This window comes from Zonotrichia albicollis, chromosome 3, assembly GCF_047830755.1.
Source record: "Zonotrichia albicollis isolate bZonAlb1 chromosome 3, bZonAlb1.hap1, whole genome shotgun sequence".
NCBI lineage: Eukaryota > Metazoa > Chordata > Aves > Passeriformes > Passerellidae > Zonotrichia > Zonotrichia albicollis.
The window spans coordinates 31079272-31095052 of NC_133821.1; the positions used below are offsets into that span (position 1 = coordinate 31079272).

The following is a 15781-nucleotide window of genomic DNA, read 5'->3' on the forward strand; positions in this document are numbered from 1 at the left end:
TTCTCTGGGCAGTTTGGTTCAATACCTGACCATTCTTTTCTGATTTTTTTCTTTGTAATGAAGAAATTTTTTCTAATATAAAATTTTTCTAAGCTTCCCCTGGTGCAGCTTGAGGCAATTTCCTGATCTTGTTACCTAGGAATGAGGGAAACATAAACTTCTGTGTAACAGAGGTTTACCAGTGATTTCATAATCTACCATAGTCTCTTGCCAACTTTTTAATAATTTTTACTTAATTGTGTTGCTTTGTTTTGCTTCCCCCTTTGTGTGTCCCAAGAACCATGATAGTTCTCTTTTTTGAATATTTAAATTCTTCAAGTAAAGCAGTGAGATTTATCGTGTGCTGCTCTCTTCCAAATACTTTCACCTCTTCAATCCAAATTTCAGTCACACTCATTAATAAAGCAGAGCTCTCAAAATCAGTACTTCTAGGGCTTTGTGAAAATAACTTCTGAGGTGGAGAAATGGGATTCAAATTAGTACCTATCTGAAGGTAAAGGTACTCCATGGGTACAGCTGAGACATCAGAGAGTCTGTAAGGGAAAAGATTATTGGGAGTGAGGTTTTTTAATCCCAAGGTTGAAGGAACTATTTGATATCTCTTGTGCTTTTAGCTTGTGACAAAGGTGGTTTGTGAAGGAAGCAAAACTCATGGTTCTTCTTGGAACTGATGAAGCACAGATGCAGCATGAATTTAGCTGCAAGAAGCCCCAGTCCTGTTTAACAGGAAAAGGAATAGAACTAGAAAGTAAATGTAAATTCATCTGTGGGTTTGGCAAGATGTAATGCCTCTTAAGAGTTGTGCGACTAAATTAACTTTTCCATCAGTGTGTGTTTGTTAAATATTTTGTAAGCAATCAGAGCTCAGTTGTTATGTGCTTTAGGTGTGAGGTGAACACAAATGATTCTTAAGTTTCACTGAAGAAGTGAGTGCCCATTATTTCCATTAGGATTTTTGGTTTGAGTATTTATACTGAACAGAAGCTGTGTGATCTGTTTTGGAGCAGCTGAAAGCAGTCATGCTGTTCCCTGCAAACAGAACTTACATGGTCTATTCTGGTAAGGGTTAGAGAGGAAACGGGTCAGCCTTTGGTGAACTACATTAAAATTGCTTCAGATAAATGTAAAGGTCACTGTAGGCAAACTAGATTTTCTTGTAGTAAAGTAGGATCCTCTCCAAGTGAGGACATTACAGTTTATTGCTAGCTGTGGGCTGTTGCTGTAACAGCATTTTTATAGCCTTATGTGAGTCGTGCTAAACTGTGGCTCATCTTAATATTTTATGTACCTCAATATGTTGTTCTACATTCATTGTTACAACCTTTGAAATTTCTTATCTTACTGAACACTGCTGATACTCACTGGTCATGTCCTCAATACTTTTTGTAGTTATTTTTCAACTTGTTTCAAATGCAGGTATTTTTGTTACAGTCCCATCTGCAGCAATGCTTAAAATTGCTTCATAGGCTTGACAGCTGGTTTCAAAACTGAGTTTGTCTGATAAATAATGCTATAATAAAAATGTGCTCCTGAATTTTTGGAGATAGAACAGTTAATCTAAAATCTACTTGGCTGCTGCTACCTTTGGGGATTTTTTCCCTTCAATTATAGCAGGAGAAATGAGAGCACCAAAAAAATTAAGCAAAAGAGATTTTTTTGGGTTTTCAGGAGAAGTTTTAATGTGGACCGCTGGCATGTTGAAAGTGGAATGTGAATAGAAACCTGAAGTGGTTTGTATTTGCATTCTCAATCTATTGCAAAGAAGCTTGCACTGTCCCAAATTGATCAATAATTTTTGTAATCATCCTAAGGAAGCATGTTGAAATAATTAAAATATTAATTTGTCTGATCTGTGTAGGAGGTGATGCAGTTATGATTCATTTATATTATACATTGGACCATTGCTGCAGTTTTTAGGGTAAATAAGGTCACTGTACAAACCTTAATTCAGGAGTTTCAGTGAAGAGACTTGGTATTCAGTAGAAGAGATTAATGGCAGGAATGCATAATATTCAAAGTCATAGTCTGCTGGAAGTGAAGTCCCTTTACTGTTCAGAGTCATTTAAGAATCTTGTTATCCCTTAACTTCAAAACACTTGAGGATGTTCACTTTTCTTGAGTTTTGTCTTTTGATCTGAAACCATCTATATTGCAGTATTTTGGGAGGAATACAGGGCAAGTTTCATTCAGGTATAAAACTCAGAACTGGATATGTTGTGTTTGATCTTGACGTATTTTGGAACTGAGGCAATTTTAACCACCATAGTCGTGCCATTATCTGAAGTAAATTGGTATGTCCACTCCAGGAGCTACATTGATTTTAGTGACATAGTTATCCATACAGATTAGGGATACTGAATTGAAGGAGTAAATCATAAATTATGGTGCAAGGCATTAGTGTCCCTGTCTTCTCTTTCCCTTTTGCTTTGTGCTGCAAGATGACTAAGAGAATGGGCAGCAAGAGATTTTTTATAAGCTAGTTCATATTCTGGCAGGTTAGCAGAAATCTGTTCATTTGGAGAGTTAAATCTGGGTTTAAGCCTACAAGTTCATGTTTTAGTGCACCTCCACTTCTATCAGTTTGCCATAGATGCAGAAGTGTGTGGCTTTTGCAGGAAGGGCTGGGCAGGTGTTTGAGGGAATTGGTGTCTCAAGTTAACCCAAATGTGCTGCCATTTGTCTGTTGAGGTGTTAAGGCTTCTGTAAAAGAGTGCAGAAAAGCCCCTTACATCTCTAGGGCATGTCACTTCTGATACAAGCGTCTCTGGGGATTGCCTGTCCTCATGGGGATTTAACAAGAGGGCTGAAGGGGTGAGTGCCTCCCACTGCAGCTGCAGCCATGGGAAACATGGGGTAGTGCCTCTGATTAAGCATCTTGTGAACCAAATGGATTAAGGAGAAAGTGTCACACTTTTCCAGAGCTGTCTCACCATTTACAAGACAGTATAATTCTGCTGTACCAAGAGCCAAAGAAAACATTAAGAGGGAATAATATGACTAGAGGTTACATGAGGACAGGAAAAGAGGTATGGGAAATAATGCAAGTGACACAGCTGTTTCGAGAATTCAAAATAAACTTGGATTTCTACCACTTTCTGTGCTTTTATTGTTCCTGCAATTGAAATGTTTAAAGTAAGTATTTCTGATAATGGTTTAAAAGGAGAATATGTAACTTCTTTAGGTAAGATATTTCATGAGCATTTGGATTTCTTCTTAAATGTGTTCTTCATTTCCTCCATTAATATTTAAGACTGCCCATCACCATTAGTACCTTTGATGGTGGAGTTTGTGCTAAGTGGCAGAAGGAAGCTGTCTGTGATCTGTCTAGGTTTTCTCCACAGCACCACTGAGTATGTGTAGAAAACTTGTTATCATAGGTTCCTCCAGCCATTTGTATTGTAAAACGAAGTGAAGAGTCTTGCTCTTAAATGTCCTCTGCATAATTTACTGAATGTACAATGTCTTCCACATTGTATCAGTTTGTGCAGTGTAGTAGCAAGCATGAAAATTATTCTTTGCTTTACCTCAAGGAAAAGGGTCTTCTGATGTTTTGATATGAAAGTCTGATTGCTGTGTATATGGAGAAGGTTCTCAGCCTTCAGAGAAGGATTAGAGTTCAGCAGCAATCATTTAATGTTTTTGTAATTACATTCATGTAATGCATGGGTGAACTTACTGAAGCATACTGAGTTAAAGATGTGCTAAATGCTAGTGAAATTTGAAGAGGAAGAAGCAAAACATTAAGGCCTTAATTTGACACTCTATCTTTAGGAATTTTTTTCCTTATGCAAGCATGGGATTCTGTGGATGCAAGTGCCTACATGTGGTAGGAAACTTCTACATTCAATACTCTAGAATTACCTGTAGTTGGGTATTCTCTCAACCCAATATAACTTCATTGAATTGCTATTTTTTTAAAATGAAACAGATGTCAGCCATTTGGAAAGACAGACTTATTTGCTAGTAGGAAAAAAGTCATATTATCCAAGAATTGCTGTCTTAACTTCATTTTAGCATTTAGGCAACATTAAGAGATAATCATCCTTAAAAATATTTTACCATAATGAAAGTCTTAAGCAGAAGTCATTGTTATACATATATACAAGGAGAATATTATGTATTTCATTTCCCATTCTTAAATTTGAGATGTGTTCCTTACCTGCAGTTAGAGTGAATGCTCACTGTTGATGCTCTTGCCATGTGGGATCTCTGACAATCTTATAATTGTGATGAAATTAGTTAAAACCAAACAATAATAGTGGGGCCACAAACCAATGGGGGGAAGCCCCTGGCTGCCTTTTCTTTCCAAGACAGAAGTTTGGGAAGATACCTTTTAAAAGAAACACATGCTGGTGTGCTTCAGATTCTGTAGGACTGGTTGGCAAGGTTTTGTTTCTTGGCGAAAGAGTCAATGGCCATCCTATAAAGATTATTCTGCTTTGCCTAAGGTGTCTAAAATGATTTTGTCCTATGAAGTTGTTGTAGTTTATGCTTAGAACTTTTAATTAATTTGTTGTTTTCTTGTGTGTTTTTTTTCCCTTTGAAATCTATAGGCATTTCAGTAGGACTATGGAGGAGCTGGTTCATGATCTGGTCTCAGCACTGGAAGAAAGTTCAGAGCAAGCCAGAGGAGGTTTTGCTGATACTGGAGATCATTCTCGAAGCGTGTCTTGTCTTCTAAAGAGGCAAGCAAGGAAAAGGAGGGGACGGAAAAGACGTTCATTTACCACCCATCACCCCTGGGAGACTGGGCACTGCCTGAGTGAGGGCTCCGATTCCAGTTTGGAGGAATCAAACAAAGACTACAGGGACAATCATGCCACCAAGAAAGACCACAGCGATTCTGATGACCAGCTGTTGGTTGCTAAACGTAGGCCCTCCTCAAACTTGAATAACATTAGAGGCAAAAGGCCTCTGTGGCATGAACCAGATTTGGCTGTGGACAGTTTGGGAAACAGAACTTTGCGCAGGAGGAGAAAGGTAAAACGCATGGCGATAGATCTGCCGTCAGAAGTCTCTAATGCACTGACAATAACTCAACAGCAGGATAACAGCAGAGATCAAGAAATGGACAATAACAATAAATCATACCAGCACCAGGAGTTTTCCAAGAGCAAAGTGAAGAAAAGAAAAGTATCTGCAGCTCGACAAGGTCCAGAAATCTTGGATGAAGGAGTAGTTATAGAAAGTGAAGAAGTGAGTCAAGCAAATAAGGACAAAATGGAATATGAGGAGCAAAAAGGCTCAGATGAGAACATGAGTGACAGGTTATTCTTCCTTTTTCTTTTTACAGAAACTTTACATAATATTTGTTTGCATTTATTACTGTTCCTTGTATTGAGAATCTTTAGATTTTTTGTTGGTTCCAGAGTTTAAATTCTAGCATTAATAGTATCTGTTTTAACAAGTTACTCTTATTTTTTTTACATCTACTATTTTTTATGTATTAGCTGATCAAGTTAAGGAATTCTGCAATAAATAGTGATGAAGCAGAGGAATAACCAAGAAAACAGTTTAGTGAAATAATACATTCTAATTGTTTCAAGATCAAGAGTGACAAAATACACATGAATGATACAGTTTTTTCTAGATATTTCAACTGGTAACAGTTGTCAGATAAGAATTTAGTGTTTTTCCAATTTCTAGACATTGGTGCTTTGATTGTTATCTCTATTTGTCAGAAGGGTTGTCAGTGTTTAGTCACCATTTAGACAGTATGTTCTGGTGTGTCATGGGCATAAAAAGTCTGCAGGTTGCCAAGGATATGCATCATTTACGAAATGCAAAAACCAATTTACAGTTCAGAAACACCTGAGCTTACCATTAGAAAAATGGAGGAATGATGACCCTTTGGCAGTACACCTCATCCATCCATTCCAGACAACAGTCATACTACAGTGGTAATTGTTTCCAAAGTACTATTTTGACAACACAGTAAGGTATAAGTCATTTTTGTACTGTACACAGGGGATGTTAACTGCCGGGCCTAGTAAGGCTGGTTTTGTTTATTCCACATGCCAGGTTCTGAATGCAGAAGTGTCAGCAAGACAGACACGTCTTCAAAGATATTATTTTGATCAGTTCCTTGATGGCACTGGTGTCCATCTCTTGTCTTTGTAGAAATTTATCTATAAACCGTTAAGCCTTTTCCTTACTGGACAGATAAAATTGAGGTGCAGAGAGTGGTTTGAACCAGAGCAGTCAGATTGGTTACTGTAATAACAGCAGCATTGGTAAGTGACTAACTCCAGTTATGGTCAGAAAAGTCCTAAGTCTTTCTGTTATGTACTAGTTCTGTCCCTCACCTGTGAACAAGAAGGAGCTGGAAGAGCTGAATAAATACCAAACCTTAAATATTTTTCCTTACATGTTAATTACTAGAGCAGAACTCATCCTTCAGGGTAGCCAGTGTAGACATCTCCCTTTGACATGCAAGTTGGAGTCTGTGCTGTTAGAAAGCCTTTGGAAAACTTGTCTTTTCTTTGACGATACTTGAAATCTGTTCCTCCATGTCTGGGACAGATGTTTAAAAATTTCCCTCACACTAGGAACCATTGCATAGCTTTTCATATGTCCATATTCTTGTTGCATTTCTCATTTATGAAAGACTTTCTGTTATGCTATAAGGGTAGCAGTTCTTCAACTCAAAAGTTCTATAGCTAATTTTTGGATGGAGAGAAGAGTGTTCAATAAGGATATTCTCTTTTAGACTCCAAGAACCAAACTAATCAGGTCAGTCTGAATCTTCTTTCTCAAAAGAAACGTTATTGTTTTAAAAGCTGATCTTCCTCTTCAAAATACTTGATGTTTTGTTGCCCCAAATGCTGCTTTTGTTCAAGTCATATTCTAAATGCTTGTTGTATATAGCCCCAGTAAATAGTCTTTAAAACCATTCTCATCTTCATAGGGTTTTCTGCTTATGCACACAGTTGAGATGGTCTGTCATTCTACTGAATGAAAGCTTTGAAATCACTGAATTAGAAAACTTGCATTTTATGGTGTGGCTAGAAATCTGCCTAGAAAGCTCTTAGGTGATACTGTATCAGAATATTTCGTATGTGCATAATTTTAACTTGTTTTAATCTAACTTTACTTAGATGCAATGGTGCCTTTATTAGAGATCATTTAGCTGGAAGAATTTCAAAGAACCAACAAACTCTTAAGAAAAGTCTATGCTGAAAGTGAAAGCTTAGATTTTAAAAGGGAAGATGGGATTGTACAAGATACAAAGAGCTAACAAAGCATCTTGGATAACACTTGCACTTCAGCAGCTCTTCATGGAAGAGGAAGAATAAAAAGTATACAAAGTTGCTTTTGTTTTGTATGCAATAATGTGTGCCGTAGTATTCAGTGCAATAGTTCAGTAATTCTTAAAAATAGGACAAATTTTTTAGAAGTTTGTTTTTTAGAAACACCACAAAGCTGATAATTTTTAAAGGGAGTTAAACTGATTGGCTCTAAAACCAGTCAAAAGTTTTCAGAGTATACGTGACATTATTAGAAAATAACGTGTTTTGGAAGTGCACATTAAAAATGTTAAATGGCACTTCTTTGGCAGTCTTTTATCTCTGTATGTGGGTGTTCAAACACCAAACACCAGATTTTAAGTGCTTGATTCTGAAGTTGAAAGAGGAGTCTTCAAACTCTTGAAATGTCAGCATCTAAATGATCCCAAAGATGAATTCCTGGGAGGATTGTTTTAAGCACTGGAAATGAGATTTTTGTGATCAGAGCTTATCCATCCTTATCCTCAGTGTACAACTTTTGGTCAGTTTCAGCCAAATTCAGCAGTGTGTGATGTTCTGGGTGCTATTTAATTCCCACAGGCTTTGGCTCTTGTTTGTGTTTGAAGTGACTAAAGAGAGGTGAAATCACAATTGCCTGTTTCGAAAGAGAAGCAGCAGTGAAGCTCGGAGGCACCACCCACTGTGGCTGGGGGGAAAACAGGAGCTGGTCAGATCCTGGGGACAGCACAAAGCTCCCATGTCTCATAAAAAAACAAGGCACCAGGCAGCTCGTTAGTCATAGGAACTGCAAATTACAAGTATTTCTTCTTTATTTCCAGAAATACAGAAATAAGGATGTGAAAGCTTTTTGGATAGCTTAGCTGTTCTTCCAAATTTTTGCTTGCACACACTATTTTATAGGACTAAAAAGAGTCTGTGGATTTTTCTGTTTTCATTGAAGTTTTACTGCGAGTGGAATTCTCATTATAAAGCAAAGGAATAAGCAGTATACTCTGCAAAATTATATTAAAACTGGAAATATATTCCATCATAGCAGTTTCATGCACTTATCTATTAATGTATTAATTCCAGAGGTTTTGAATTTATTCAGTGAAATGACTGCCATCTAGCAATTATCTCAGCTGTAATCCCTGCCCAATGTGACTGTGGTCTGAGGAGAGTGAACACTGTGGCTGCCAGTGTTAGTTTGAATTCTTAAATTTATTCAGAATTTTTTCAAAACTTTCAAGTGGTTATGTTTTTATGTGCTGACTAGTCCTTCAGTGAGAATTTTTTCACAATTTAAATATCTTTAAAAAGGGATCGAGTCTGTTCTCAAAATTGGAATTTTTGGTTGGGAAATTGGCTGAAATATCAGGATTGAAAGGATTTCCTGACATTATTTTAAAGCATGCAATTAAACAATAAGTGCACAAAAAGAATCTATGAAGAAGGGATGTTGTTTCCTTTTAAAAGGATGATGTAAAATTATACACAAAGAAATCTAGGGTCAGTAAAGCCATCTGTGTTATAAATAAAGTGAGGATGTGATGTTTGCTAAAAGGCAATTACTAGGACTTGCAGTATTAGAAAGTTCAAGTCTTGGTGTCCCTCACAAAAGATGGTTCCATTCTCCTTGCATGCATATTGCTTTACTTCTGCTTAGGGCAGTTGTGCCAGTGCTGAAGTCTGTTCTGATTTTATTATGTATAAGATATAGTGTGAGTGTTGCTTATGCATCAAGAATTTGGATAAGCCTAAGATACATAAGATACAGCAAAGATTAAGGCAACTTAATCTTCAAACACAGAGCTATGTCTCTCTCTATATATATATGCTTTAAAAATCCCAAACACTGCTTTGTATCATCTGCTACCATATTGTGTTTCAAATCTTGTTGGGATGAGTCCCAAAGGAAGATACTAAAAACAAATATATATGCTTATAATTAAATATTAATTAGATTAATTTTATATAGTTCATATATTTATATGAATAATTAATAAATTAAAAAACTCAAGACTTGCTTTTGTAAGAAATTAGAATTTAAAAGGAAATAATTTCCTCAAGTGTAGTAGTTATTTGATGTACAGATAAAAATAACTTAGTATTAAAAAATAAAAATAATTGGAAATAGTTTTTTTTCAAGTATAGGACAGCATGCAAATTGTAATATGAATGAGTATACAAAGGTAAACAGACATGAAGTTCTTGTGAGTGACTTGTATGGGCACATCAAGAGTAGCCGTAGTATTTATAAAATGTACTTGAATTTTTGTGCTGAAGTATTTGAGTTTTTTTTTTTCAAGTTGTTCTGCATCTCAGACTAAGTAAAATGTGATAAAAATTTTGGTGAGAATATTACCTCCATAACATAGCTATTCTCTTGATAAAAAGTGAAATAAAGGGTTTACAGAAAAGTCCTTTCATGTGAAACTCAAGGAAGTGCTATCTGTGTTATTAAAAGACCAGTCTGATTTACTGTTTAGGGACACATGGGTTATTGTATGTAACAATGTGCATCCAGCAAAGAACTAAATACTTGCTCGTGTCTTTTCATTTAGAGATGTGTGTGCATGTTGTATACACACATTCTAATTTTAAGGCCATGCTGGAAGTCATAGCAAAGTAAACTGTGCCTTGTTTTTTTTTGTTGCTGTTGATGATCCTGAATCATACTTACTTTCTTCAAGGTGACCTTTGTTTTGATTTAATTGGTTACCTTTATTAGAAACTTTTTCTGTTCTCTCTGAGTGGAACATCATGAAACCTTAAGCAGTATCTTTTCCAGAATATTTGCAAATGATGTTCAGAAAGGTAATTTGATTTTCAGACTCTTATATTTCATGTGCTGAAGGAAGGCTTAGGCTGCTTTTGATTGAGACTTTTCCTATTTTATTGAGCAGTGGTGTTCCAGGATCAAGCTGAATTGCTCAGTATAAGAAGGGAGCAGTGAGCATTTGATGGAAGGAGATAATAAAATGCATCAATTGTGTCAGCACCTCGTTGCAGTCACATCTGGCTTACTGTCAGGGTACCATTAGATTCCTATGGTTTTATGTGCCAAAAATAATATGCTTTGTAGTTAATGGAACTGGGATATTTGCAGTTTGATTTAAAAAAAAAACATCCTGTTTTCTCTCCGATCTCTGTTGGGCTTAAGTTCAATCTGAGCACAGCCTTGTCTCCTTAAAATTTTACGACTGAAAGATCAATTGTTCTTTTGATCTGTTTCTCTCTTTCTCTTATTACAGTGAATCCAGCAGTCTGAGCAGCAGTGATGCTGGTTTGTTTACCAATGATGAGGGAAGACAAGGTATTGAAACAATCTTTCCCTTCTCCACCCCTCAAACCACATCAGTTGAAATTCTGTAAGCGTTACAAGTTATTTCATAGGTTAATTATTGTATTTCAGTTTCTATTACTGTTTTACTGAGTGGAAGTATAGCTTGCTTTCTGTTTTGTTTTTTTTTTTTTTCAATGTTAACAGAGGGTGTCTTGACTACATGACTTAGTCAAAAGCTATGTTGAGAAACAGCCCCTGTAATATCATAAAGTTACTAAAAACTTGAGCATCTCCTAAAAATCATCTATATTAATTGCCTAGTTCCTCCAGTTTTCTGACAGGACTCTGATTATAGTACTACTTCTCATGCTATTCTTTTGAGATGGCTTTTTTTCTTTCTTTTCCTCCAAACTGGTAGAGTTTTTTAATAGTTCTTTTTCATTCACTAATTTGTTTGAAAAGTAATTTCAAAGTAATTTCAAACAAACTGCTTTTTCTGCAGTCTAAGACTGAGATTTGAGCTGTTTAACATCTTCCCTCTGAAAAAAATTTCTTTAATCTGAAATGCAGTGAAGATTGAAACTTTTGTTTTAGTACACGTAATGCTTTCACATGTTTTTCTGTGATCAAACTGTTGAGGATGGAAGTAAAAGTTTGGGTTTTTTATCAGCTTTTGTCTTTATTGCAACACATTTACCTATATTATGCTGTATTGGAGTAGAAACTTGCTATCTTTGACAGGATACAAAAATGAGACAGAAAATACTCTCTCAAGTATTTGAGAATTGCTTTTCTGTTGGAAATTTTAGGTTAGTGGTAACAGAGCGTATTTTCTTACACATTTTGCCAAGGACTACTTGAGTGTGTGCAAGGAATAAAATCCTGACCCATTCCACAAAACTAGGTTAAAGGAACATTTGGGGTTTTTTCTTTTTTTTTTTTAATTTCTCATTCCATCTGTTTTTTTGGGGGTTGGGGTTATCTTCAGTAGGGAAAGGATTTTTCCTACTTAAAACAGAAATGTTACCTTCCTTGTTCAATGGTAACTTGTGCTACACAAACTGCACCTCCCAGCCTGAGTATCTGATTTTGGTTGTGCTAACTCATGTTTTTTTAAGAGTTTAGGTTCTCTTTGAAAATTTAGATTGATTTAGGTTGATTTGTGTTCAGTGCTACAATGCATTAAGTCTTTAAGTATGAGTCAAACAGATTTGCTTTTACTTCCCTATTTGAATTTTTCCTCTAACTTGGAATTTTTAAAGCATTTCTTCTCTACATTTATATGTAAGATGACCTATCACACTTCCTAATTGCACATGTTTTTCCAGTACCTTTTTGATACATTTCTATAAATATTTTTATCCTTAAATCCTGAAGTATATTATTTAAATCTTTGAATAATATGACTGAAAACATATTGCTTTCTGGTTTTCGTATATATTTTGTGGGAAGAGAAAACAGGAGGGATCAGTGACCAACTGTGTTTTCTCAGTGGTATGGTGTTACCTTTTTTAGTGTTGGTCCGTTAAAGTTGTAGTTCTTAGTTTTGTCTGATATTTGAATCTTGTTTCAGTTTTCAATTTTCAAGCAGAAAGCATAAGACCTGAAAATGTTTTCTGAAACACAAGTAAAAGCAAACCTTAAAAGGATATTGTCATAACAATACATTTTTTCAATCTCTCCTTTGAACTAATAATTTTGTGGGTATGATCAGAAGACTGTTAGCTTCACAGTGGAACTCAGACACTAAAATCTGCATTATAGCTTTGGTTTTGTGAGACTTTTCTATGAAAGTACTATCAGAGATCCTACTTCAAAACCAAAATTGTTGATTTTCTAATAATGTTTATTCCCCCCAAAAGTAAATACTAGTAATTTGTACTTTCCTTAATTGAGGTGAGTTTATTCTATCTCTGTGAGTTAATAGCTGAACTGAGACACATACTAAATTGACAAGAATGAAGGAAGAAGAAAGTCAGTCTAATAGAAGCAAAGGAAAGGCCTAGGTGTGATAAACAAAGCTGGAAGAGGACAGGATGAAAATGTATTAAGGGAAGAAATTGCTGGTTTTATTTTGTAGTTTTAAAGCTAGACACTTAATTACTGTCTAACCAGTGTCCCTCCTCCAGGATATCTATATCTTATATCTATATGTAATCTTTAACATCTCTGTATATCTATGTTCAGAGCATCAGCATCTTGACCTCATTTGTAGTTCAAATTTTCTGCACTTCTGACTTCAGGTTTCTGCTAAGTCAAGTGGAGAACCAGAGATTGATTAATGTTGCCTGGTGAAATACTTGGTTTAAATGATGTGCCTGCCATCACTTGCAAGTTTGGGTAGCAAAGGACAAGAGGTTCCTTTTCTTCTGGGCAACATTTGTTTGTTTTGTGTTTCTGAGATCAGGAACCACATCTCATTTATTGCAGACAAATAATATCTATAAAACTTTAATTAATTCCCAAATTCATCCTTTGGGGCACATTCTAGGAAAGTGACTAAAGCAGCAATTTCTTGGAGCATTTGACCAGTTAAATAAATAGTTGAGTATTTAATTATGAACTTTGGAGTGCCTGATCTTGTGACCTTTAATATTTTCCAAAATTTTTCAGAAAGGATATGGAGATAAATTTTGTTACAGTATCTAATTTTCTGTGGACAGAATCTTAGAAGAATTTCAATTTTGATAATTTCATTAAAGAAAACCAGGTGTAGTTTTAATTGGGATAGTTCTAGATACATTTTAATTCTCATCAATTGCTATGATAAGAGAAAAGTGTTGAGACTTGAAAATCCTCTCTTCAACTCCTAATATGTGCTGTACCATCTAACATTTTTTTTAAGACTTCTGTACTGTTTTCCTTTCTCTGTTGCAGTCATCCAGCTTTGTTTGAGTTGTTTGGTTCCCATGAAGTCCTTGTCTGAGCCCAGTCTTGTTTACCCTCCTTTTCCAAGTTACCCAAGTGCTTACATTAGGTCATGTGAGAGGGCACAAGCAGCTCTCTTGTTGTGCTCTGTCCACTGTGGTAATTCCTTCTGGCAGAAGTAATTGATGCTCAGTTTTTGCAGGCCCAGTGTGGCAAATGTTTTTATTCTGTGAAACATTGCAAACCCTGAAGAGTTAGTCAGCAAAAGCTTAAAGATAATGTTTTGTGATGGTGCTGTCAGGGAAGAGGGTAGCTGCTGAACTGTTAACTAAACCTCAAGTGACTTTTTGTGGGTTGTATTTTCTTCAGAGGTTTTCAAATTGGGCATTTTAGGGGTAAGATTTAATAGATAGAGTCACAGTATTTTTTCTATCGAGCTCTTAAGTATGGAGGTAGAAGAATCTGCCAACAAAGTAATTGAAAGACCTAAGCAGCACCTGAAGTTTATGTATGAGAAATCCTCATGACTTCCCTTTTTTTTCCTCTTTTTGCCTTTTGTTCCAGGTTGTATTTGCTTGGCTGTTTTGCAATTATTAAAAACTTTAACAATAAGCAGTGTCAAGCCTGGTGTAGGAATATTTTAAGAGAATCTTGAGCCAAAATGTCTAGTTATGCATTGCGGCCTAAAATAGCAACTCTGTGATAGGCCTAACTAGTAGCATCTCCTGCAGTTTCAAGGCACTGCACAGGTCAAAGACAAGTTAAGCTTTCAACACATTGTTAACAAAACTATTGTTGTTCAGACACTAGTGGATGATACCCTGTTTTGGGTGAAGAAATAGTTAAATTGCAAGGATGTTCTTTAATGAGCTTTATAGCTTGGGTCTAGCAGAGAAAACATACTGTGTGTTCGTGGTTCATCTATACTTGTACACTTGGGGAAATTCAGAGTTGACTTAAGACTTCTTAAATGATGGCATGCAGCACTTGAAATGTCCTTTAAGATTTAAGCAAGTAGGAAGGAATATTATGTTAATAAAGTGTTAAACAGTTAAAATTGGAGAAGGTCAGAGAATGTCAGAGTTCCACTGTGGATGTGGCTAAGCGTTTAAAGATAGCTGTTCATTATTTTACCATTAAACATATATTAATTACTGTGTCCTTTATGAAGATGACCCAGTACTGATTCAGTAGAAGAATTCTAGTGAGGAACTAATTTGGACCTTGTACTGCATGTAGCTGCAGGTGACAGGTTGTGTTTCGCCATATAGAAAAGAATTAGAGTGTGCAATGCAAAGTGAAATCACACCAGGTTTGAACTGTTGTGGAAAATAAGTTTGTAGTCTTCACAGATGGAAAAGAAATAAGATGAAGCTGTTGCACATGACCTGAGTAGTTGAAATCCTAAATATTTCTGTAGCATATCTTTCATATGTATATCTTCTGTCAGGGTAGTTCTGGAAAGCACAAAGTGCAAGATGCAGTGTTCCTCTGTGAAGGGGTAACTTCAGTTTCTGTTTTCCTGAAACTCCTGGGATGTGTTACAGTGAATATCCTGATATTTCCAAATGATTATAACAGCTTAGCAGTTGGGTTTTTTTAACCTAGAAAGAGAAACACTGGTCCTGGAAATGACACTGAAATCCCAGGATATTCACAGACCTGTGCTCTTGTTCTCTTTGTGTGGGTTGGTGGATAACAGAGCAGCACAACATCACGTGGTGTTTGTAGGACACTGATGCCAAACTTTTCACAGTAACCTCTCAAAGTGTGTTGTGATTGTCCTAGGCAAGCACATATAATGGCTGCTGGTGAGCCTGATCTGGCCATTTTGTAATAAAACAGAAAGGGAGGTAGGACTCTCTCTTAATGTGCGGTGGAAAGTTTGTTGTAAAACTGCACTGCTTTAGCTAAAGTATGATTCAGGTATAGTTTTTCTGAACATGAAAGTAATAGTGATGCAGAAGGGGTCTTCATCCATAGGAAAACCACCAGAAGCTCATATAAAATAATTTTCTAAACTTCTTAAAGAAGAAGGCAAGGAATTTAACATGGGGGCGGTAGTTACATAAATATATAGACATCATAATACAGAGTGAACTTTAGGGAAACAGTAATTGGAGGGAGGGGATGGCCTAAAAATAACTTTAAAAAGTGTGTTAAGCCAGAAACTGGCCTGAAAATTTTAGGATTGAAGTTGACATTTCTGAGCCTCAAATTGACTTTATTGTACTGATCAGTGCAGTTATAATTCAATGTAAATTACTATGAAGTAATTCCTTGAAGCATTAACCTTACACATAAACAAGTTTGATGTATTTTTAAAATGTGTTTAGGAGGATGCATGGGCTCTATTTTTGAATATTTGGTGGTTTTTCTACCTTTCCTGTACCTCGGAAAA

General features: G+C 35.9%; 1 protein-coding gene across 1 annotated transcript in view; it reads left to right on the forward strand.

The window, feature by feature from the left end:
* GPATCH2 (G-patch domain containing 2) overlaps positions 1-15781 on the forward strand; it is a 119220-nt gene that overhangs the window by 3719 nt on the left and 99720 nt on the right. Inside the window, exons 2-3 of the mRNA XM_005483008.3 lie at positions 4554-5267; positions 10481-10542. Coding sequence (XP_005483065.2) covers positions 4554-5267; positions 10481-10542 — 776 coding nt within the window. The remainder of the gene's footprint in view (positions 1-4553; positions 5268-10480; positions 10543-15781) is intronic.